The sequence below is a fragment of the Syngnathoides biaculeatus genome, chromosome 15 (assembly GCF_019802595.1).
Source record: "Syngnathoides biaculeatus isolate LvHL_M chromosome 15, ASM1980259v1, whole genome shotgun sequence".
In the NCBI taxonomy this organism is placed as follows: domain Eukaryota; kingdom Metazoa; phylum Chordata; class Actinopteri; order Syngnathiformes; family Syngnathidae; genus Syngnathoides; species Syngnathoides biaculeatus.
The window spans coordinates 25784945-25807038 of record NC_084654.1 but is presented as its reverse complement, the minus strand read 5'-3'; the positions used below and the strand labels follow the sequence as shown (position 1 = coordinate 25807038).

General features: G+C 56.8%; 4 protein-coding genes across 8 annotated transcripts; all 4 read right to left on the bottom strand.

Moving 5' to 3' along the window:
• Window positions 1–11: 11 nt before the first annotated feature.
• thbs3a (thrombospondin 3a) lies at window positions 12–8065 on the bottom strand. 3 transcript variants are annotated; one of them, XM_061843621.1, is made up of 23 exons: window positions 7928–8065; window positions 7200–7394; window positions 6873–7129; window positions 5684–5783; window positions 5558–5584; window positions 5396–5478; window positions 5277–5328; window positions 5043–5191; window positions 4831–4968; window positions 4611–4685; window positions 4374–4526; window positions 4176–4286; window positions 3994–4101; window positions 2220–2379; window positions 2009–2127; window positions 1880–1932; window positions 1519–1700; window positions 1264–1442; window positions 1130–1178; window positions 849–1045; window positions 478–650; window positions 278–417; window positions 12–208 (listed from the first exon to the last, which is right to left on the bottom strand). In XM_061843621.1, exons 1-23 carry the CDS (start codon window positions 8022–8024, stop codon window positions 147–149), a joined length of 2859 nt encoding a protein of 952 aa, XP_061699605.1. In that variant the 5' UTR covers window positions 8025–8065; the 3' UTR covers window positions 12–146. The 3 variants fall into 3 exon arrangements, with proteins under 3 accessions (XP_061699605.1, XP_061699606.1, XP_061699607.1); XM_061843622.1 differs by having other exon boundaries at window positions 487–650; XM_061843623.1 differs by lacking the exons at window positions 12–208; window positions 278–417; window positions 478–650 and adding an exon at window positions 657–796 and having other exon boundaries at window positions 906–1045.
• A 350-nt stretch (window positions 8066–8415) lies between these two features.
• Window positions 8416–12603, bottom strand: LOC133513179 (metaxin-1-like). Its single transcript, XM_061843685.1, has 8 exons — window positions 12267–12603; window positions 11612–11681; window positions 11473–11552; window positions 9747–9839; window positions 9496–9678; window positions 9068–9144; window positions 8852–8997; window positions 8416–8755 (listed from the first exon to the last, which is right to left on the bottom strand). The coding sequence occupies exons 1-8, from the start codon at window positions 12345–12347 to the stop codon at window positions 8532–8534; spliced, it is 954 nt and encodes a 317-aa protein (XP_061699669.1). The 5' UTR covers window positions 12348–12603; the 3' UTR covers window positions 8416–8531.
• Window positions 12604–13557: 954 nt separating this feature from the next.
• On the bottom strand, window positions 13558–16301 carry LOC133513178 (uncharacterized). Of its 2 annotated transcripts, XM_061843684.1 has the most exons (4): window positions 15930–16300; window positions 14739–14872; window positions 14565–14663; window positions 13560–14435 (listed from the first exon to the last, which is right to left on the bottom strand). In XM_061843684.1, exons 1-4 carry the CDS (start codon window positions 16106–16108, stop codon window positions 13963–13965), a joined length of 885 nt encoding a protein of 294 aa, XP_061699668.1. In that variant the 5' UTR covers window positions 16109–16300; the 3' UTR covers window positions 13560–13962. The 2 variants fall into 2 exon arrangements, with proteins under 2 accessions (XP_061699667.1, XP_061699668.1); XM_061843683.1 differs by having other exon boundaries at window positions 13558–14435; window positions 14565–14872; window positions 15930–16301.
• Window positions 16302–16458: 157 nt separating this feature from the next.
• LOC133513169 (semaphorin-4B-like) lies at window positions 16459–21868 on the bottom strand. Of its 2 annotated transcripts, none has more exons than XM_061843655.1 (14): window positions 21734–21868; window positions 21429–21589; window positions 21285–21347; window positions 21113–21211; window positions 20758–20848; window positions 20568–20690; window positions 20377–20504; window positions 20065–20246; window positions 19468–19606; window positions 19031–19205; window positions 18846–18961; window positions 18599–18786; window positions 17720–17790; window positions 16459–17648 (listed from the first exon to the last, which is right to left on the bottom strand). In XM_061843655.1, the coding sequence occupies exons 1-14, from the start codon at window positions 21816–21818 to the stop codon at window positions 17224–17226; spliced, it is 2046 nt and encodes a 681-aa protein (XP_061699639.1). In that variant the 5' UTR covers window positions 21819–21868; the 3' UTR covers window positions 16459–17223. The 2 variants fall into 2 exon arrangements, with proteins under 2 accessions (XP_061699639.1, XP_061699640.1); XM_061843656.1 differs by having other exon boundaries at window positions 16460–17648; window positions 20065–20234.
• Between the last annotated feature and the right edge of the window lie 226 nt (window positions 21869–22094).

The following is a 22094-nucleotide window of genomic DNA, read 5'->3' as shown; positions in this document are numbered from 1 at the left end:
CACGTTTGTTTTCTCCACCAGCGACTTTATTGATTTATAGGACGACAAGGCGACGGCCGGCCCAAACGGATCGACGCCATCCGTTGGAGTCTGTCCTCGGATCGACTCCGGCGACGCCCGCCGCGGGATCCGCCCTCTGCCCGCCTTCACACTCGGACGTGCATCACTACCTGCCGGCCGTGCGAGTGGAAGTCTTCGGGAAGCGTATCTGGAAGCGCGACGGCAGAGCGCACGCTAATGCTAATGCTACGTGTCGTGCGGTTGTCGTGGTTATTACCGTTGCAGCGGTAGCGCAGGTTGGACCAGATGACGTTCTCCTGGGAGAAGCAGATGACCCCCAGTCTGCCCCCCCTCAAGGTGGTGTCAATCACCACGCCGGAGTCGGCCACCGCGTCGGAGCCCTCGAACAGACGGACCCTGGAGTGGACCGGAGTTAGCATCGGTGTTCCGGTAGCCGTTAGCGTCTTCCTGACGGACCTGATGTACCCGGCTTGCGGGCGGTGGCTGAGCTGCCAGCGATACGACGTTTTGTCCTTCCAGCCGACGTTCCTGGGATCTTTCCACAGAAGCGTCGCTTCGCCCGTCGTGTCGCCCGTGTGCCACAGAGCGTTCCTCAAATACTCGCCCGGACCCGTGCTCGACTTCACCGCCTAACGGGCACACGTTGCTCATGCTAGCACGCTAACGGCACAACGCCAGCGGATTTATACGCTCGCCTTGAGGAGTCAGAGTTGGTCCGATTAGAGAGGACGGTGGCGAATGAGAATTGGAGTTGTCGGAGTAGAGTCAGCAGAGTCTGAGTTGAGTACAGCGAGAAAGTGAAGCAGAGCCAGAATAGAGTTTCGTACCTTGAGATGGAGGGCGGGACTTGCGACGGCGCTAAACGGTCGCGTCTGCCAATAGACCTGCTGCGTTTGTTTCCACATGACAGCGTAGAAACTCGACGAGTCCTGGTAGGAGAAGACGAAGCCGGCGTAGTCGTCGTCCGTCACCGTGTTCACGTGGAAAGTTCCTTCGAAGTCGACGCCGTTGAAGGACGTGTAGCCTGAACGCGTCACCACCACACGCACGTTGTCGTACTGTCATACGAAAGCTAACCCTTACTAACGTGATTCTCCGATGGACGTACCAACGGCCAGGCCCGGGTCGCTGTTCATCGTCTGGACGATCTCCATCCCCTGTCGAGCGAGGACAACGGTAAGAATGAGGCGAACGGACCGCGATCCCCAGGACCAAGTCCACCGCGAGGATCCTCTGGCCGACCTGATTGAGGACCACCCAGTTGGGGTCGATCTGGGCGTCGCCCTCGGGGTCCAAAACGACCGTCTGGTAAGCTCGGAAGTCGGTCAGCGTCACCTCGGCGCTCTCGGGACACGCGTCCAGCGTGTCCCAAAGCGCGTCGTTGTCAAAGTCCAACTCGCACACGTCGCCGACGCCGTTCACTTTTACACAGCGTCGACGCACGTCAACACACGCGCATACGCACACAGGAGAGGCATTCGGGTTGCTGGTTTTTACAGTCCGAGTCTTGCTGGTGAGGGTTCGCGATGAGTCTGCAGTTGTCCCTGAGGTCCGGGACGCCGTCGCCGTCGTCGTCCGGGTCGCAGTCGTCTCCTCGCCCGTCGTTGTCCGAGTCTAACTGAGAACTGTTGGGAATGTCGGGACAGTTGTCGCGGTCGTCCTGGTGGCCGTCGCCGTCCCTGAACACAACAGACGGACGGCGTTGGGACGTCCTCGTTCACGTCAGCTTTGCGCCGTTTCTCAAATGTCCTTCTTTACAGCTTCCTTTTCCGGTGTCGGATCGTTTTACTCGTTGCTTTATATATCGCGACGCGGATATTTGAGGTGAGAGCCCAAAACGTGTGCAAGCGTCTCATACGTGTCGTGGTTGGTGTCACAAATGTCTCCCACTAAGTCGTCGTCTACATCAGTCTGAAAAACAGCAAAATGTGCAAAGATGACAACAACACAACGCAACACAATCGGATATAATAGCGTGCGCGTGTACTTGTGTGGGGTTGCTGAGTTCGGGGCAACTGTCACAGGCGTCCCCGACGCCGTCGCGATCTCGGTCCGTCTGCATGGGATTGGGAACCTTTGGACAGTTGTCCAGCACGTTTGGAATGCCTGAACACACACACACACACACGCACGTGAGTCAAGTCCAAGTCCAAGTCCGGCGGCCCGCCGCTCGTAAGCCATTTGCGTCCATTTGGCACCGTCTCCGTCGATGTCCAGGTCGCAGGCGTCTCCTCTGGTGTTTCCGTCCGTGTCGGTCTGCTCGCTGTTGGACACGTTGGGGCAGTTGTCGCACGCGTCGCCGAACGAGTCGCTGTCGGAATTCTGCTGGTCCTTGTTGGAAACCAGACGGCAGTTGTCCTGCCGACCGCGCATAGCGACACGGTTGGCGCAGAACCGCGTTCCAGACGGACTCGTCTGAACGCTCTCTACTTATACTAAATACCGGCAAGGCGCAAAACTTCCATGTGCAAATCCTGTCGGGAGACCCTTGAAGGAGATAAATGAAATGTTACCCGGGCTTTTTGACCTCTGGATGTAACGAGGATCCGCTCGAACTGTTTGCCAGCCAATCAGAGGGGACCAGTCACACCCAAAATCACACCTTGGGGTAATTTAAGAGTCGAGCTACCTGCTTTTGTTTTTAGTTTGAGCATTTGATGCGTTTTGTTGACGTTTTTCCACAAAGCAAGGAAAGACTCTTCCGACTACACCCCCCCCCCCCCCCCCCAGCCGACCACCATCGCTCAGCTGACTCCCACGTGAGACGTGCCGCCGAGCAACAAAAAAAAAAAAAAAAAAAAAGAGAACTACGGACTGAGATTTGGAGGTACTGATTCTCATCCCAGCCGCTTCACACTCGGCCGGCCGAGCGTTGGAGATCACAGCTGGATACAGCCAACAAAGCCACCTCATCTGCAAAAAGCAGGGATGCCATACTGAAGCCGCCGAACCGGAACTCCACGCCGAACAGAATTTCAGCCTTGGCAGAGTCCAACCCTCATCGGAAACGAGAGCGACTTACCGCCAACGGTGTGGATCGTCATCAAAGTCTTGACACCGCTCGTACGGGGACTGAACGGCCACTATCAGGAGGTCCGGTAAGTAACCCGTACTCCCGGAGCAACCTCCACAGAACTCCCCGGGTACGGGGTCAAAGGCTTTCTCCGAGACCATCTCCCAGTTAGAGCGGAGGACCCTGCCGAGGGTGTAGATCAGGTCCACCACACTGGCTTACAGATGGACCCTCTTCTCCAGAACCGAAGAATAGACCTTACCAGGAAGGTCCCTGTAGTTGGGGGGGGGAACCTCGCGCTCAGCCCAGGTCAGTCTGCCAATCCAGAGCCACTGTCCCCGTTTGTCCATCCCTGAGACAGGAGAGTCCCCTTACGGTTCCTCCAGAATTGAGGACATCTTCCGAGTATTTGGCTCCCCGAGTTGAAGTCAGCGGAAGCCTGACGCTGCACCTCTTGCCCTTTCTGAAACGTGGGACGGTGGACCAGAATTTGCTCAAAGCCGTCCCCCACGGCTTCAGCGACCGCCGCGCTTTCTTCCGCTTGGCCTGCCGAGTCCCGCGGACCAAAAAAAAAGGCTCCAGAGGACTAGAAAATGGCAATTGGTAAGAAACTAGATCTGAAATGATCAGACTAGATAACAATTGCAAAATCGGGCGACCGCTCGGATTGAGCATCGCTGGAATTTGAGCCATTCCTGGTTCCCGGTCCTCAGTTCGATTACAGTTCTGAACAATTCCGATTCTTTTTGCGTCCAAAACGTTAAAAAAAAAGCTACGCCCAACGCCACCGCCGTGGGGCGCGAGCACGCCTGGGTTCGGGTTAGCTCTATTTCTTTGTTGGTTTTAGCCACAGAACTGAAATGTTTACATTTGAACCATTCCCAGAAAAGCGGAACGTTAGCCCGGCTTCCGACGGGTTCGAGATTCTCCACGGCCAAACCTGGCGAGGGAGGACACACCTCCACATTTTTGATGCCGTCTCCGTCCGCGTCGTCGTCGCACTGATCCCCGATGCCGTCGTTGTCGGCGTCCTCCTGACCTGAATTTGGAGTCGACACGCAATTGTCCTGACGGACACGGCGCTCGTCACGTGGATGCTCGCCGGTGACGGCGCCGAGGTGAAACGGAGGAGGAAGAGGACCTGTCTGCAGTGTTTGTTGTTGTCCAGGCAGGGCAGCGAGCGGTCGGGGTAGCCGTCCAGGTCCGTGTCCACGCTGCACGTGTTGCCGTTGCCGGCCCAGCCCACCTTGCACTGCGCACGCACGCCCGCCCGCCCGCCGGGCCGTTAGCACGTGACGGAAACCGGGACCTTCGTACGAGTCGCGTGCGCGTCTGTCACCGTGCAGGACGGCACGCCGTTCCTTCCCATCTCGCAGTCAGCGTGGGCGTCGCAGGGGTTGAAGGTCAAGGCGGCGCAGGAACTGCGGGGGAAGCAGCCGACTGTCTGGTTGCCGAGGTAACCGGCTTTACAGGCGCCGCACTGGAACGAACCCTGGCGGAAGACAATGTCCGACGAACGCCGAAGAAAAGCGACTTTCAAAGTAAAGTTCCGCGCGGGGGCTTTCCACCGACTCACCTCCGTGTTGGTGCACACCGAGTTCTGGACGCACGCGTCGGCGAGCTCGACGCACTCGTCGACGTCCGCGCACTCCTGGGGAACGACACGCCGGCACACACACACACACACACACACACACACACGTGTACGCGCGACAAAACATTCACAAATGCACAAATTATGACAACGTCCACTTCCCGTCCAGCACTGCTGACGCGTGCGCGCGCACGTGCGTGACCTGCTTGTGCGTCTTGGCGTAGCGCAGTCCGGTCCCGGCGAGCGGCGCCCCCCGCAGGCCGGGAGGACACGGGCCGCATCGGAAGCCGCCGTCCGTGTTGACGCAGGCCGACGGGCTGAAGCACGGCCGTGCTTCGCACTGGCCGCCGCGGGGATGGCAAAATCGGTCACTTCCTTCTCCGCGTGCGAGCCTTTGCGTACGCGTGCGCTAACCTCGTCCACGTCGCGACAGCGGGTCCCGTTCCCGACGGTGCCGGGGGGGCACGGGCCGCAGACGAAGCCCGGGAAGTGCGGGCTCTCTGCGCAGGCGACGCCCGGGTGGCACGGGTTGGGCGAGCAGCGCGAGCGCGGCTGGTGGAAACCTACACGCGGGCAGACGCGCGCACCAACGCTCTCAGTCGGGGTCCCGGGACGGCCGACGCCGACGCCGACGCTCGGGTCGCTCACCGCAGACTTGACACTCCAAGATGGTGTTCCTCAGCAGGGACATCTCCTTCACCTGCACGCACACGAGCACGTTTGCACGCCGCGCGCTTTTGCGCAATTTGCGGGTGGACGCCCTTCACCTGCTCCTTGACGTCCTGTCTTAGTTCCCCCAGCATCTGGTTGAAGAGGAGCATCTGTCCAATCAGAGCTTTGGCGTGGTCAGCTGACAGGAAGTAAGGCTCAGTCAACAGACGACATCGCGGCCGTTCAAAGCGAGCGGCGCGCGGATCGGTCGCACTCACCCAGGATGGCCTGCAGGTCGCCGCTCGCTGCAAACCAACCGACCGACCCAAAAAAAAAAAAAAAAAAAAACGTTAGGAAGGCGGCCGGGCGTGGCGGGACCTGCCGGGGGCGTGTCTCTTTCTCACCTAAGTTGTGGGCGGAGTCACCTTGAAAGGGACAGTCGACCAGGGCGCCGGCTTGAGCCACGCCGCCCCCTAGCGCCAACCAAAGGGACTCCACGGCACCCTAGCGGCAAACGGCAAGTTTGCTTGCGCCGGGTGCACTATTTTGACGGTAAAAAGAGCGCGGTCGCGCTTTCGATTGGAGCTATTTTACATATTGATTTCTTTTTGAAGGGGACAGCGCTCCAATTGACCCCTCCGTACGGAGCACTTAAGCACGCCTCCTGAAGTGACGTCACGCCACGTGAGCTGACGTAAGACAAACAATTGGTAAAAAATGGCAAATACAATACGATACATTGTTAGACGTGCAGACGCCATGCTTCTGATTTCATTCAATCGTTCACACGCAGCAGCGTTGTGCTAGCGGAGAACTTCGAATTCATTGATACGAGACGTGGATTGAAAATCAAATTTAGGGCATACCTTGGTGCAAACGTGTGCGTTCCGGTTGATGTTAGGTGGATTGAGTTGATGATGCGGTCTTCCACAAAGTTTGACCCATCGAAGGCATTTTTCGGACCGGGTAAGGGTACGAATCGAAGTCCCGCCGACTCGCCTTTCGGGATACCCGTCGTCACGATTCCAAAGTCCGTGACTACGCCTCTTAACCACATCTATTGTTGAATAACCCAAATACGCGATAAAACGCTAACAAAACCTATACTGGACCATGCAACGTTGTCTGAGGGAACGGCGGGTGCCAAAAAAGGGGCGTGGTTTATGCGGATCTCCGGCCTCTGATTGGCCAGTGGCGCAATATCCACGGAGGGCTCAATTGGGTCTTGAAAGCCAGTAGCCCAAAACGTCATGACCGCCTGTCCTCTGATGCGTGTTAGCGCAATTCCTAAACCTTCCCTCTGATGGGTCGGATTTGGAGCGCGGCCGGCGCTCGAGGGCCTGACCGTACCGGAGACAAAAAGCTTCAAACGCGGAGAAGTCCGGCAAAGTACGTAGAGCGCAAAACCGGTCAAGGTCGAGGGAGGGAACGCTCAGCGTGGTTTGGCCAAATTGCACATCCGAGTTTCAGAGCTGCCGTTGGCCGGGAATACGATAACCTCGTTAGCGCGAAGAAGAAGAAACATTCATTTGGCTTTTAGTTGTGGCGAGGGCCGACTTGGCCCGGCGAGGTTCCCAACGCGGCTGAGCGTACCTGCGCACGAGCGTAGGCCTTCTGGCCGTGCCGGATCTCCACCGCGTCCGCTTCCAGGGGGAGGGGGCGGGGGCGGGGCACGCCCTCCGCCGCGTCGGCCAATCGGCAGTCCGCGTAGAGTTCCGCCCTCGCGCTGTCACGCTGAAGGTCGCCCAGACGGATGACCAGCGAATGGCGTCGCCCGTCCGACACGTTGGCGTTCGCCAGGTTGACGGTGTGAACCTTCCCGTCCGACCGACGCCAAAAGCGAAGCGACACTGCGTGCGCACGAGCGGTGAGCGGGACCGACGGAAAGTGATGGGAGGCCAACGAGACGCAGTTGCGCACCTTTGTTGATCTTGGCTGTGACGGCGACTTCCAGGTACTTCCTGTTGTCGTTCTTCCTGTACACGCCTAGAAGGACCCCGCCCGCCTTGGGCGGCAGGCGGATAATCGCCGCCACAAAGACGTCACCCGATGCGCCGGCGCCGCTCCAAAACGCGTCCGCGAGCTCCAAGTCCTGAGCGCTCAAGAGGTCCATCGCTGGAGACCAGATTGAGACGGCATGGTTACCTTGGCAACAGTACCATCAGCGTCCAAGTGGACTTACTGGCGTTCATTGCAATAATTTCGCTCCACATTATCACGTTATGCATAATTGTTGTCTGCAAACATAGCCACCTGCGGTCCGCAAAAAAAAAAAAAATTCAAACTGCACTGTGGCGATGAAGTGGCTTCATTTAGTTTTTGTGGCTTGGTCTAAGTACAGTGTTTACATATAATCAATAATTATCTATTGCAATGGAACACTAATTACATCTCGTATTGTTCAAACTAGGCATAATGTCAGTGTTAAAGATCCATTTGAGGACTAAAACCCGACCCTTGGCTTCGATGAACCCTTGGGCCTACTATGCTACACTCCTTGCCTTTTTCAACGAGCCAAAAGAATTGTTAAAAGTTGCATTTTGTGTGTAAAGTTTCAAATAGTCAGAAAGGACTGAACACCTCCCACACAACTACAGCCCATCAAGCAGAAGGGATGAGGATGGAAAAAGTCAACGGCGCGTTGGTACCTTGCTGCTCTGGAAGTTGCGCCGACGCCGCCGCGCAAAGCAAAATGGTCGACAGCACAAAGGTTATCTTCCTCCTCATCTTCATCTCCATCTCCATCTCGTCCGGCTGACAAACGAGTCGAGGCGCTCGGACCCCGACGGGACGGACCGCGCAAAAGCGACGGGTGACGAGACGGGTGGGGCGTGGGGGGGGGGGGGGGCACGCGTGCCGCGGACTCAGCGGAGCGGGAAGAACGAAAAAAAGGAGAAAAAGCGAATCAGCGGCAAAACGAAAAGTGACGTGCGAGACTTTTCAGAGCGCGGTGACGTCACGCAATCGACGGGCTACCCGAAGGGGGATTTGGTAGGAGTGTTTGGAGTCTGCGGTTGCCACGGTAACAGCCCTCACAGCGGGGGGCGGGCCTTTGCTCGCTGACCTCAGCGCAACAGCAAATTGTTTCCAGAGCGGCTCGCATTCCACGAGCGAGGCGTCATGTGTGCAGCCGGAGTCCAGACGGAGGGGCGGAGCCCTACCGAGCTTTATTGGCAACGCGGCGACAACAATTCACGTACAGCGAGCAAACGTCACGCAAAGTCAAAACGCCCCCGAAGCGCTCCGCAGACTTCAGTCTTCGTCCCGATCCCGGCCGTCGTCCCGGTGCAAACGCGGGCGGCCCTCCAGTGCCCCCCGGCGGCCGTGTCGGACAGACACCATCCCGGTCAGCGCGGCGTACGACAACATGGCGCCCAGCGCCGCCAGGGCGGACAGCAGTTGCTTCCGGCGCCGGTCGGGGACACGCTCGGCGCCTCGGCTCTCGGCCGGCGGGGCCGACCGGGGGCTCCCGTTACCTGCGGGGGGGAGAAAAATCCCCGCGTGGCGGCGGGCGGTCAGCCGAGCAGCCGGAGGAGACGCCTACCAAAGCGGGTGAGGGGGCGTGTCCTGACAGGGGAAGTAGACCAGCAGGATGTTGGCGCAGAACGCGTGCAGGTTGTTCAGAGACTTGAGATGCTGCTGCAACTTCCCGCTGGGAAGGTCGCACTTGAGGATTGGAGCCAGCCAGCCGAACACGAAGGCGTCCAGAGACGAAGGCCTGCGGACGACGCCGGACGGCGTTGCCGGGTCCAAATCGGCCACATCCGCGAACACGGCGGAGGACTCACGAGTCTCCGAAGAAGAACTTTTGCGTCCCGAGTCGTCGTGCCAGAAGGTCCATGCAGTCCGCGGCGTCGCGGTACAACTGAAAGGAAAAACCAGCGCTCGTCATTTTGCCCTTCCCGATTCCGCTGATGAGGATGAGCGCCGATGAATCGGGTCGGCACAGTCGGCCGATCGTCTCCCTGGTGCGACGACCACGGCGTGAGTCAGGATGAGGACGAGAAAGACTTGGTTTGCCCTCCTCTTATGAAACCGATGCTGAGGTTTTCGGCATTTAGAAAAATGCGCCGATTTGGTGCGGCCAACGCAACTTGATGCGCTCATTTTCAACGAGTCTGATTGGTCAGCTGCTAACAGGAAGTGCGCAATTTTCAAAGTCGGGACCAACGTTTTGGTTCCGTGACGCACGTTTTCCGTTCGCGCCGCCGCTCACCTCCTTCTCCAGCTGGTCGTCGGCCTCCAGGTCGGCGTCGCCTCGCAGCAGGCGCAGCTTGTCCAGCTGGTGGCGCCGCAAGCGGCCCGGCAGGAAAAGGCCCAGGGGGAAGCCCGTCCGCTCGGCGTGCCAGCGCCGAGTCACCTCAACGAAGTTCTTGGGATCCACCCACAGGGCGTAAATCTGACAACACGCCACAAGTCACCGGCTGAGCGGCACGCTCAACGCTCGCGCGCTCAGCCGGCACCCACCACGGCCGGCGTGAGTTTCTGTTGGACCAGCGCCACGAAAGCCAGACCGTCTGCGGCCTCCTTGGCCGACAGGTCCAAGTCTGCGTTGTACTTCTGGAAAAAAGACGGCAGGTCGTCACGGCAACGCCGTCTGCAGCCAACACTGTGTGCTTTTCCTCTCTGACTCACGTCGTGAGGATGGAAGACAGCCCCCCCCCCCCCCCCCAAAAAAAAAAAAAAAAAAGGGTGCTTCAGTTACATTCATGAGCGAGCTGGCTAATGTCTTCCAGGTGCTCGGGGGCGTTTTTAACAAGACATCTCAAGATTTGAAAAACCTTCATGAATACTAAAAGTCAGCAAGTGAACACAACCTATGAAGTATGTATGCATGCGGTTCATCAGTCAAAACAATATTTGCAATGTAACGTTAAAGACTCTTGCAAAACAAACAAAAAAAAAAGGGAATGCTTCCAGGTAAATAAAAATTATTAAAAAAAAAAAAAAAAAAAGTGCAATTTTCAAGAAGTGACTTGACCCCTTTGAAATTTTGCCAGCTACGCTGACCGCGAATTTCATCGGATGGCGATCAGAAGCTGATCGGCTGTGGATTTTTTTTTTTTCCATTTCTGATAAATAATTTTGGTACACTTGAGGGCAATCCGCGAATATGAATACTGTCTAAACGATAACATACACAAGACGACTGTTGTTCTACAGCACGGCCGCTCAATGGGTCGATGGCGACAGCGTGCCGGAATTAAAAAAAAAAAAAAAAAAGTCAGCCATATTTTTCTGACATTTAGCTCAGCGCGCGTGTCCAAGCGATGGCACTTAGTCAGCAAGCCCCTGTTTTTTTATTAAAGTAAAGAAAGCTTATCAAATATGAGTACGGATGCACAGAAGACGGATCACAACGGCAGACTGTTTTGGGGGGTCCCCCCCCCCACAATGCGCGTTTGCCTCGTCTTCCGGCGTCCGACGGAAATGGCAAAGAAGCGTCATCTTCAAACGTTCACGCAAAACACGACGACAGCGACTTTCCGCCCAAAAACGAGCCAACGAAAATCCCAATCGGCCGGACGGCGGCCGCTTTTCACGCGCCAGTGGAAGCGGCGTTCCGGGTTCGTCACCTCATCGTGAAAAAAATTAAAGAAAAGAGATGGCAAGCGCTTCTCACTGCACTCGCGGGTGACGCAGCCCGCGTGAGCCTTTTCATTCGGACCGGACCGGAAGTCAAAAACGCTTTCACAATTGTCGACGTCGTCTCGCTGCGGTTATGACACGCGCACAAACGTACGTTCACGCGGAAAGAATCTTCAATATACGTTTTGCATTTCTGGAGTGGGCACATCTTTGTCACGTGTCCATTTTCTTTCATCATTGGTCATTCTTAAAAAAAATATGTAAAAGTCATCCATCTGGTGTCTTGATCGCGCCACGTCGATGGCGTGCGTGCGCACGAAGGCGCCTTCTAGCAAGCTGGCCTAATATTTCAGCCTCACTTAAGTAAAATTCATTTATGACCAATTTGATTCAATAACAGACTTTTTTTCAAGTTCCGGGCTAATCTTTCCCAAGTGGTGTTCAAATCGGAACGTTGACAAAGTCATTGTGCAACTCGGCTACCCAAACTAGAAGTACCGTGAAAATGTTGCGGATTTTAAATACAAGTGAAATTTTTTTTACGACCGGACGTGGTGTTGCGCCGCGGATGCAAATTTTCAAATATGCCCTTTTTGTTGCTTGCCTGTTTCCTGAGGTGGATGATGATGTCGGAAGGTTGCCACAGCGCCTCCTTGTGAGCAGTCTTCAGCGCGGGGATGGAACCTGAAGGCAAAGGAGAGGTGAGCGAGCGCCCCCTGCAGGCGGCACCTGCGTGGACTCACCTCCGGGACTCCGCCACGGGTTGCACACCTTGCGAACTTTGAGGGGAGCGCCGGAAAACTGAGCGTAGGCCTGCCGAGGAGACACCAAAGGAGGCGTTTTGAGATGGATTTGGATTGGAAAAGCGTTTTCATGTGGACGCGACCCCCCACCCCCACCCCCACCCCCACTTCAACCAATCAAGCGACGGTCTCGCTGTCTTCTTCCCCACAATAATATCCTCTGTTGGCAATTAGCCTCCGCTCGGGCTCAAGGAAGGAGATTGACGCCACGTCCCACTCGGCATCGTTGCTCGCTTGCTTGTTCCCGGCGTCCACGCGAGTCTTGTCGACCACTTTATGATGCATTGCGGGACGCGGGACGCGGCCACGGCCACGGCACACCGCAACCTGCACGTTGTCTCGCAACGTGGACGTTTTCCAATCACAGCTAATAAATAGCTTCAATAATAAGAATAATATCAGCTTGTTGTTCCGTTCACGGAGCCTTCCATCGTGATGTCGCCGGCCGACAATGTTTTCACTAGCATAGCATAGCATAGCATAGAGTGCTATTCACTAGGAGGCTAACTCAGCATGGGGAAGGACACCGGGACAAAAGTCAATTGACCGGAACCACCAGACAGTGTCCGTTGACGGACGGCAGCCCCCGACTGACCAGAACCACCAGACAGTCGCTGTTGACGGACGGCAGGCCCCAGTCTCCTTCCCACACGAACAGCTCTTCGGGCGCCGCCATCTTTGTCGCCGCAGGAAGTGCTGGGCGGCTTCCCAAAATAAAAGATACGCAGCGCGTCGTCCTTTTCTTTTATCACTTTCACTTTTAGAATTAGGACTGTGGAAAGTCTATCATTACAGTGCAGATTAATCTGTTTGGGGTAGTACGTCTAGGTGTATAAGAGGCTTCTATCACTGATACTATATTTCAGTATCATAATCACTATCACCTTTTATCGCATCGTTTTCCGTAACGTGTGGATATTTTGCGGTCTTTTGCCCTGACCGGAAGTCATACCCTCTTGACCGCGGCGGCCTAGTTTTCATTCTACGTTATTGGGCTGGACCAATTGACCCCTCCGTACAGGGCACTTAACCACGCCTCCTGAAGTGACGTCACGCCACGTGCGCTCACGTAAGACAAACAATTTGTAAAAAATGGCAAATACAATCCAATACATTCTGAACTGAGACAGACTCCATGCTTTTCATTTCATTCAAATCAACGATATATTATAGATTCTAAATACAAAACATTCTTAACTGAGACAGACGCCATGCTTCTGATTTCATTCAATCGTTCACACGTAGCAATGTTATGCTAGCGGAGAACGTCTCGTTCATTTATACGAGACGTGGATTAAAAATCTAATTTAGGGCATATCTTTGTGCAAACACCGTCTGGTTAAGCTTCTGGCCGCGAGCCAGCAAGAAATCAATACGTTTGTGCAGTCCGATCATCGCTAAATATCGCTCGACAAAGACTAAGTGTGTCAATCGTTCACACATAGCGGTGTTATGCTAGCGGAGAACGTCTCATTCATTTATACGAGACGTGTATTGAAAATCAAATATAGGGTATACCTTGGTGCAATCATATGTGTTCCGGTTGATATTAGGTGGATTTAGTTGATGATGCGGTCTTCCACAAAGTTTGACCCATCGAAGGCATTTTTCGGACCGGGTAAGCGTACGAATGGAACTCCGCCAACTCGCCTTTCGGGATACCCGTCGTCATGATTACAAAGTCCGTGACTACACCTCTTAGCCATATTTTTTGTTAAATAACCCAAATACGCGATAAAACGCTACCAAAAGCTATACCGGACCATGCAATGTTGTCAGAGAAAATGGCGGGAGCAAAAACGGGCCTCTGATTGGTCAGTGACGCGGATTGCGCAATATCCACGGAGGGGTCAATTGGAGGACATTTTACGTCCCACACATTACATTTGTAACATTCCAACAACTCAAATCCTTTAATGTGTAGTTTTGGAGTAAAGCAAAGCAACTTTATTCGTATGGCCCATTTGATAGACAAGGTAACTCAACGTGCTTTCTATAACTAAAAGCATTTGAACACAAAGAGATTTCAAAAACTGAAAAGTAATTCAAGCATCACGCATCTATTACTCTGTGAACGTAAACGTTATCTCGCGAGATTCCAACTCAAATCCTCTGCTTTTACGATGCCGTTACTCCAAATGGCGGCGGTCGTCACGGAGAGTCTGACCGGGCCTCCGGCGTGCCGCCGCAGCAGTCGTCTTCGTTCGGCGCCCGCAGGTCAAAAGGGAGACGCGGCCACTGCCGATCGGCCGTCGGGGGTCACGCGGGAAGGAGACGTGCCGTGTGAGGTCTCACCGCGAGGGGGGCGTAACGTCGTCGCTTCCCGACGGCGCCGCCGGTGAGGACGCAGAGCGCCGCGCAGACGGCGGCTTGCAGGAGCAGCACAACCAGGAAGAGGCCGCGCAGGCCCCACAGCGCCCTCTGCAGACACGCGCAACTCCCCCCCCCCCCTCGTGGGGGCGGCAAAGAAGCCGAGCCGACGTACTTACGTTCAACAACCAGAGTTTGGCCACGCAGACGCTCCACGCTTTGCCCTCGCCGGCCGACCAGTCGCCGCAAACGCTCTCAGCGGGACGACCGGTCGCCAGCAGCCAGCTCAGGTAGGCCGCGCCCCCCAGGCTCACCAGGACACTGACGGCGTTGGACAACAGACACGCCCACATCTGGACCACACCACAAACGGGATGACCGACGGCCGCGGTCCGGGACGCTCGGGGGACGCCCGCCTCGCGGTCGCCACCGCCAGCCGACCGGACGCCAGAAACTGAAGACGGCAGAAGGTGCTCGTCAGAGACTTGACGCGAGGCGCGCCACGTGTATTCAAACGTGGGGCGGCGCCGCCGGGGTGACCGGCACAGCCGCCCAAAGTCAGGTCGGCGGTCGGTCAACGCACGCAGATGCCGCCGCAGAACGCCACGTGCTCCACCAGGAAGCGCGAGACGCCCGTCAAGCCAAAGAGAAGGCACAGCAAGCCGATGAACACCTGGACGACCTGCGCGCGCGCGCACACAAAGCGAGTCCTCGTTGGCCGCTCCATCTTGACGCTCTGCGGGGCGCGTCGACTCACCCCGAGGCCCGGGAGCGCCCCCCGCCGGGCCGGCGCTCTCTGCGTTCTTCTCGGCGGGCGTCGGGCGGGACCGCCTTCGTGACGACGGGAACGCCGCCCGCGCTCGTGACGGACGAAGAGGCCGCCATGGGATTCTTTCAAACACAGGTGTCAAACTCAAGGACCGGGGGCCCAAATCTGGCCCGTGAAGGGAAATCATGCGTGCGTCAACTTCTGTGATTCTTGTTCAATTCTTGACCAGACCTCCAAACTGTCGTCTCCAAAATTGTCACGTTGAGATGTATGCAAGTATTTTTTCTTTTTCCAAGAACCCCATCACCCATGAATTTCATGCGTAAATACGATGAGGCTACCGAAGAGTTTTATGGTTTTACAGTCGCGAGGGGAAACTTTTCACTCCGGCGGTGGCCGCCGACAAAATGAACTTGACAGCCCTGCAGGGTACACCCACATTTGCGGCCTCATCGGCTCTGAATTTCGAGAGCCGGGGGTGCGCGTACTCACGAGTACTTGGAGGATTTCTTTGTTTTGGAGAACCGAAAACAGAAACATTTGGACTGCCGGTAACTGCGAGTTAGCGCCCAACTAAAGTGTCGCGAATCCACCACTGCTGAACTATTTCAAGACGATGAGCAATAGCAACGGTTCGCGCGTCACACGGAATCAAAGTTCCCCGTCTTTGACGTCCCGTTTCGTCAATGGGAGCTCGCGTCTGCACGGTTGTTGTGCAGTGGTGTGAAAAAGTACAAAGTGTGCAAATCGTTGCAGTTTCCCCATTTGAATGTATAAAGTCATCAAGTCAACTTCAAAGTGTGTTTTTAAATGGTGATTTCATTGATTATGAAAACAAAACAAAAAACAAAAGGTGCTGGCCCAGCCCAAAACCCGACCAACTGCTTGGGTCATCCAAAAAGTGAACTCGAACCTTTTCCAGAAGTCTCCCTCACACGAAGCGCGCCGATATTTTGGCCAGATTGTTTGAATTCATGCCGAACCGATGGGGGGGTGTCATTACTTTTCCAAACAGGCGTCTTTGAATTTTTTTTCCCTCCTTACTAATCGAAATCCCCTTTTTATGAAAAAGCAGTTCGCGTTGTCTGACATCGTCTAACCCCTTTTTTCACGGCCCCACACGACGCAAACGTGCAATTCCGTGTTGATCGTGTTGCGTTTAAGGGTCGGGGATCTCACCCGCTGCTCCTCGGACGGTTCGAATCCCTCCCGGTTGACTCCTTTTCGACCCACTTGGACAATTTGGCGAAAAAGTGCGCAATCGTGTCGGGTGGCGCGTTTAGGGGCACCTCGAAATATCGGCACACGTCACGTGTTCGATCCAAACGACCACGTGACTTTGGTGTTTTCCTCATCATAACGCAGACTGTGGCGTCATTAAAAAAATAATAAAACGGTTTTGGAAAGAAGTTGGAACGAAAAATGGAGCTTTCAGAGGCTTTTCCTTTTCTCGAGTCAGCTCAATGGATGCCCGTCACGTGTTCACTGGGACCGAAAAGACACGCGGAAGTCCCAATTGACGAGAGGAAGGAAGGAAGGATAGTAAGAATTCCAGAAGGCACGTGAAGGCAGCACTGATCATTTCCTGGAAAGTTCTTCTGGCTTCTCGTCATAACGCGCTGGTCCAAGGTCCTCACTTCGATGTAAAAAAAAAAAAAAAAAAAAATTGAAAATAAATAAATAAACATATCTACTGCACACACAGGAGACAATCCATTCCATACTTCTATATTCCTTTATATTTCCAAAGAATGCATTTGAATAAAGAGCAACGAATTGAAGCGAGCGGTCGAATGCGCTTTTAAAGGAGAACTTTGGACAAACACTTCGGAAAGGGTGCACACATTCCAAGTTACGAGATGACCGTTCGGGCTTTCTTTTAATGCCACATTTCACCGAGAAACATCTGAAAATTCCTCTTTTTTTTCTTTTTTACCCCAAGCTCTACTTTTCAAGCAGCCAGCCTCTCGCGATCGACCGGCGACGGGGGCCGTGCGCGCCGATCAGCGGAAATGCTAACCGGGAAGTGTTGTGTGCGAAGAGCCGACAGCGGGTCGATGCTCCGCGTTATCGCGACCCCAAAAAAAAAAACAGGAAGCGTTTCCCATCCGGCGCGCCAAGATGGTCTGTCGGCATATTAGACCACTAAAAATGGTTCATTTTTCCTTCTGTACAAAGACTTATGGATATCAACGGATGGTAGTTGAAATCCTGCTGCTGCGTGCGCTTGAAATGTTTCTCCCAGGTCGCTCCCACATTGTCAAAATCAAGCACACGTGAATGTTTGTCCTGGCCGGCGACCGGTCCGGAGCGTCGCCCGCCGACCCAGTTCAGACAAGCGCAACGAAAAAAAAAAAAAAAAAAGGACGACTGGATGATGATGTTTGGTCTTTTGTTTACTCTAAACCAAAGAAGACGACAGCTGATATAATAATCATCACGGTTGACAAATTTCAAAAGGAAAAAGCGGCCGTCACGCGTCCGCCCTCGGCTTGGGAACGCCGGACTTCTTGCGGACGCACGCCAGGACGGCGGCCGACATCAGGAAGCAGACGCAGGTGGCCGCCACGAGGGCCAGGCCCGCCGGCCTGCCCCCGTAGCCCCGCCTGTCGCAGGGCGCCGTCGGCGGGGAGGACGACTCCGGGTCTCCTTCCGGGCCCGCCGACAGAACCAGGTGATAGCTGGCGACCGTTTCCGTGTAGCCGTCTTCCTGGGCCTGGCAGCGGTACGTGCCCGCCGTGTCCGCGCTGGCCAAGAACGCCAGGCCGCTGCCGTCGGCGCGGATGAAAAGATGCGGCGGGAGGACCGGGAATCGCGACGACGTCCACGTCAGCGTAGACGACTCCCACGGTTTGGCGCACGGAAGCCTGACGACCTCGTTGGCGCCCGCTGCCACATCTGCACAGCCCGCAGGTCAGGGGTCACATGGAAAGCCACGCGGCGCCGGCGTTCGCAACTTCTTGTCTCACTTTTGACGGGAGCGGCGCCTCCTTCTCCGCGACACGCCTTCGCCACGTCGCCGCCCTCCAGGAGTTGAACCCTGGTCGGCACACTTGCGGGTCATCAATCAGTACGTGCGCTTTGCCGTCAATATGTATACGTGACGAGGATATTTATTTGTGAGAAATGTCCTCAATTTTGGAGGCGAATGTCGTGTGGCCAACACGTCATCGACGGAGACGCGCGCCACCTGATTCGGGTCCTGCCCGAGCTCCGCACCCTCGGCCGAGTCCGCAGGGTGTCCGGGCTCTCCCTCCGAGAACAGGAGAGAAGCTCGATCATCCGGGAGGGGCTCAGAATGGAGCCGATGCTCTCCCGCTTTGAGAGGAGCCAGATGAGGTGGCTGGGGCATCTAGTCACGATGCCCCGCCTCCCGGATGCCTGCTCGGAGAGGGGTTCCGGTGTCGCGCCGGGAGGTGGCCCCGGGGACAACCCGGAGAGGTCGGCCGGCCGGCTGGACGAAGTGGCTGGGGCATCTAGTCAGGATGCCCCGCCTCCAGGATGCCTGCTCGGCGAGGGGTTCCGGTGTCCCGCCGGGAGGTGGCCCCGGGGACGACCCGGAGAGGTCGGCCGGCCGGCTGGACGAAGTGGCTGGGGCATCTAGTCAGGATGCCCCGCCTCCCGGATGCCTGCTCGGTGAGGAGTTCCGGTGGCCCCCCCCCCCGAGACGACCCGGAAATGAAGTGGCTGGGGAGAGGGAAGTCTGGACTTCCCTGCTTCAGTTGGTGCCCGCGCGGCTCCATAAGTGGAACAAAATAGATGGGATCGATATGTGAAGTGCAGATTATCAATACGCCAGACGTGATCGTTCGGCAACCGTGATGCGAGGGTGGCGGCCTGGTCCCTACATGCGTTCCTCTTCTTCGGGTTTTGCGTCCTGTTGTTCCTGGTCCAGGCGGCCGCACAGCTTCCTGCTTCGGCTCCACCCGCAGAGCGGGTCTCTGGCCAATAGGCAGCGTCCGCAGGTGGTGTGGGCGGAGCACCGAGCGACGGGCACGGCGGTGACGGCGCGCCACGAGCCGACGAAGGCCAGACCCTGATGGACGCACGGGCCATGAACCGAGGCACCTGGAACGAGGTCGAGATGAATTTTACCTTGGCAGGCGACAAGACGAAGGCGGTGACGCGCTCGTCGCTGTCCAACACCGCGATCTCCTCCACCAGCCGTGGACCCCGTCCAGACAAAAACACTTTGTGCAGTAGTCCACTTTCTAGGAGCGCAAAGAAAATCACTGGACGTCTCCTCGTTGAGTCGTGAGTCCGCGGAGCTGGGATCTCACCCGTGAGGAGGAAGAGGACCCGGTGGCCCCGCACGCTCATGGCCGCCACCCGACTGTAGCGCTGCTGGGCGGAGACCACCAGGGGGCCGCCCGTCTCCGGAGCCACGTGGCCGGCGGTCAGGAAGGTCCGCTTCACTTCCTCCAAGTTGGCGTGCGGCGCCCCCTCCAGGCCGCACTGACCGCATGCACGCGCGGAAACATTTCGAACTTCACTTTACAGGACAGGGAGTTCATGTAGTGGACCCGAGAGGTTCCGAGACCCCCCCAGGCCAGCCCTCAGTTCACCGCTCCCCAAGCTGATTGTTGGCCTGACGTTCAAACTTCCCGAGGAGTGAATTTTCCTGTGCCGCCGGCCTTTTTACGGAAGCGTTTCATTCGCTTCCGGTGTGACCGTCATTGTTGACAGATGCATTGTGGGAGACATCCAAACAGCTCACCTGACCGAAGTAGGAGCTCTTGGCCAGCAGGGGGCTCCACTGGTGCGCGGCGGCATCAAAGCTCCGGTAGGGGCCGTCGAAAGCCTCCCTGAGGGACCCCAGCCGGAAGGCGCACACCGCCGACTCGGAGCGAAAAGACCTGGAAGAGGAACAGGAAGTGGCGCGGGTGCGTGTGTTATTTTTGGTCCCGCAAACGCTCACGCGGTCAACGCTAGCTTACGGTCCGTGTACTAACGGACCTTTCGTGCTCACGAGTAACTGTGCCGTTTCTCGCCACTTGCGGTACTCTTGAGACCCCGGTGGACAGTACGAGTGTGGCAAAAGTGGACAGTAGTTGATTGCCATGCGCCACTGGCGCTACTAGGGAAGCACTAGTTGAATTTGATGTCACTCGTAGCATGCAGGAGTTTCCCCCTGCGAGTAATGCGTCGTCGTCGTCGTCCCCGTATTCGGGACTAAGCGCAGTAGGCCAGAAGATCGACATGAAGGCGAGCGAGCGACGTTGTGGAAATAAAGACGCTCGTCGTGTCGGACATGGGCCGGGCAGTGCGCGCGAGCAGACTTGAGCGCCGGACATTCGGACCAAAAGCGGCTTACCACTGCGAGACGAAGACGGCGTAGAAGAGCGTGCCGGCGGCATCCGTGCCCTCCGGGGGCGCCAGGGCGAAGACGTCGCGTAGGACGCGGAAGGGCGCCAGGCAGCGCAGCGTGGTCTTCACCAGCGACGTCCACTTCTTCTGCAGGACTTGGGCGCCGCCCACGTCGTCCTGCGCCAACCGCTCCACGGACAGAAAGAGTTGTCCCAAGACAAAAAGGTACCGGAACGAGTTCGTTCGTGCGGCTTCTTCAAACCCGATTTTGCCTTTTTGGAGCGTGTTGGCCGCGCCGTGTTTGCGTGTGTGCGAGCACCTGGCAGACGCTGGCCACGCGCGTCACGCGCGCCCGCTCCCCGAGGTTGAACTCGTTTGCCACCTCGCTGAAGAAGAAGACGACTTTCCTTCTGGCAGAGTCCAACGAAGACCCCACGAAGTCGGCCTCTACAAACGGGAGGGAGTGAGGGCGGGGGCCACGCCGACGGCCGACGTCCGAACGCGAGTCACCTTCCAGCAGCATCGGCGACGCCTCCTGACTGACGTCCGGGCGCCCGTCTTTGCTGAAGTGGCGCCCGATGAGCGGCGTGGCCCCCTTGAAGTCGCTGGTGGCGGCGGCGAACAGCTCCCCGTCTGAGCGCCACACAAACCGTCAGGAGGCGGGGCTGACGCGCAGGACCTCACCTGACCACTTTCTAACCCGCCACGAGCGCGGCGCTCCTCTGCGACGGGCTGAAGGGGCAGCGACCTCGGGCGCCGCGCGGGGGGGTCATCGCCAGGGTGTCGGCGTCCTGCGTGTCGTTAACAGGGCGTGAAACTGGCGCTGATGCCGACGCTTCCTTTTCAAAAGCCGCCGCCCGTTTCGATTTTCGAGCTTTTGCAAAACACAAAAGGTAACCCTTTTTTTCTGAAGACTTGAATTCCAATTTTCGTAAAAACGAAGCCAAATGCAGCTCTTTATTTTTGCCTCGTCGTTGCCGCAGTACGCCGGACGGATGATTCGCGCCGACGGCAAAGGAAACGCGGCGGCGGCCCGGATTCAAACCCGCACCCACCAGGAAGGAGTCACGCGGGCTGAAGGCGAAGCTGCCACAGGCGTACACGTGCGAGGCGTTCAGGTGCCGCAAGACGCTGACAAAGTTTCCGCAGTCCGCCTGCACGCACACGTGACCTTTGACCTTCCACGCAGCACACGGACGCCTAAGAATCCCGAGAGGCGGAGGTTACCGTGGCGTCCTTCCCTTTCCGACTGCAGGCGGCCACGTCGGACTCGGTCGGAGGCCAGGACACCTGCGGACGGACGGACGGACGGACGGGGCCCTTGACGCGCCGCGTTCGGGCACCGTTTGAGCGACCGCCACGGGCACTCACCTTCCTCTTCAGCGTTATGACGTCGCCGCCGCTCACGTCCAACGAGAGCACGGCGTCCCGCGCGCCCACGTAGAGCGTGTCCTGGTCACGGCTTAGCAACAACGCGGTACAGTTACAGACGTCCACGAGCGGGAAGCGCACCAGCGGCCTGTCGGGGGAGTCTGAGCGCACGCACAAACGAAGCGCTTCCTGTCTGAGTTTCGAGACAGGAAGCGGTCCCGGCTGCCGAGACGTCGTCTACATCGCGACGGTCGGTTTGGCCCCATCGGGTGCAGGAAGCGAAAGGAAAGACGAGACCGACTCACCAAAAACGAAGGAGACGTGCGCACGTGGCGGCAAAACGGCGTCCGTCGCCACGGCGGCGAGCAGCAAGACGAGCGCGACGACCATCGCGGAGGAGCCGTGACCGACCGACGAAAGGAAGCGGCTGTGCGCGCCGGGCCGTCTCGATGCCTTCAGACTTCCCGTTTCGGTTACGGGCGTCTCGATGACGCAACCAACCTCTCTGGCGTCAGGTCGAAGGTCAGCTGATCTTCTTCTGCTTTCTTTTGAGGGCGACTTGACTCCGACCTAAACGCGGCCTCGCGTGTGCGAAGGCCCGACTTCTTCACTGCGCCGCGCCGCCGCAACACGTTTCCGTCTTTGTCGCAGTTTTTTTCCATTTTG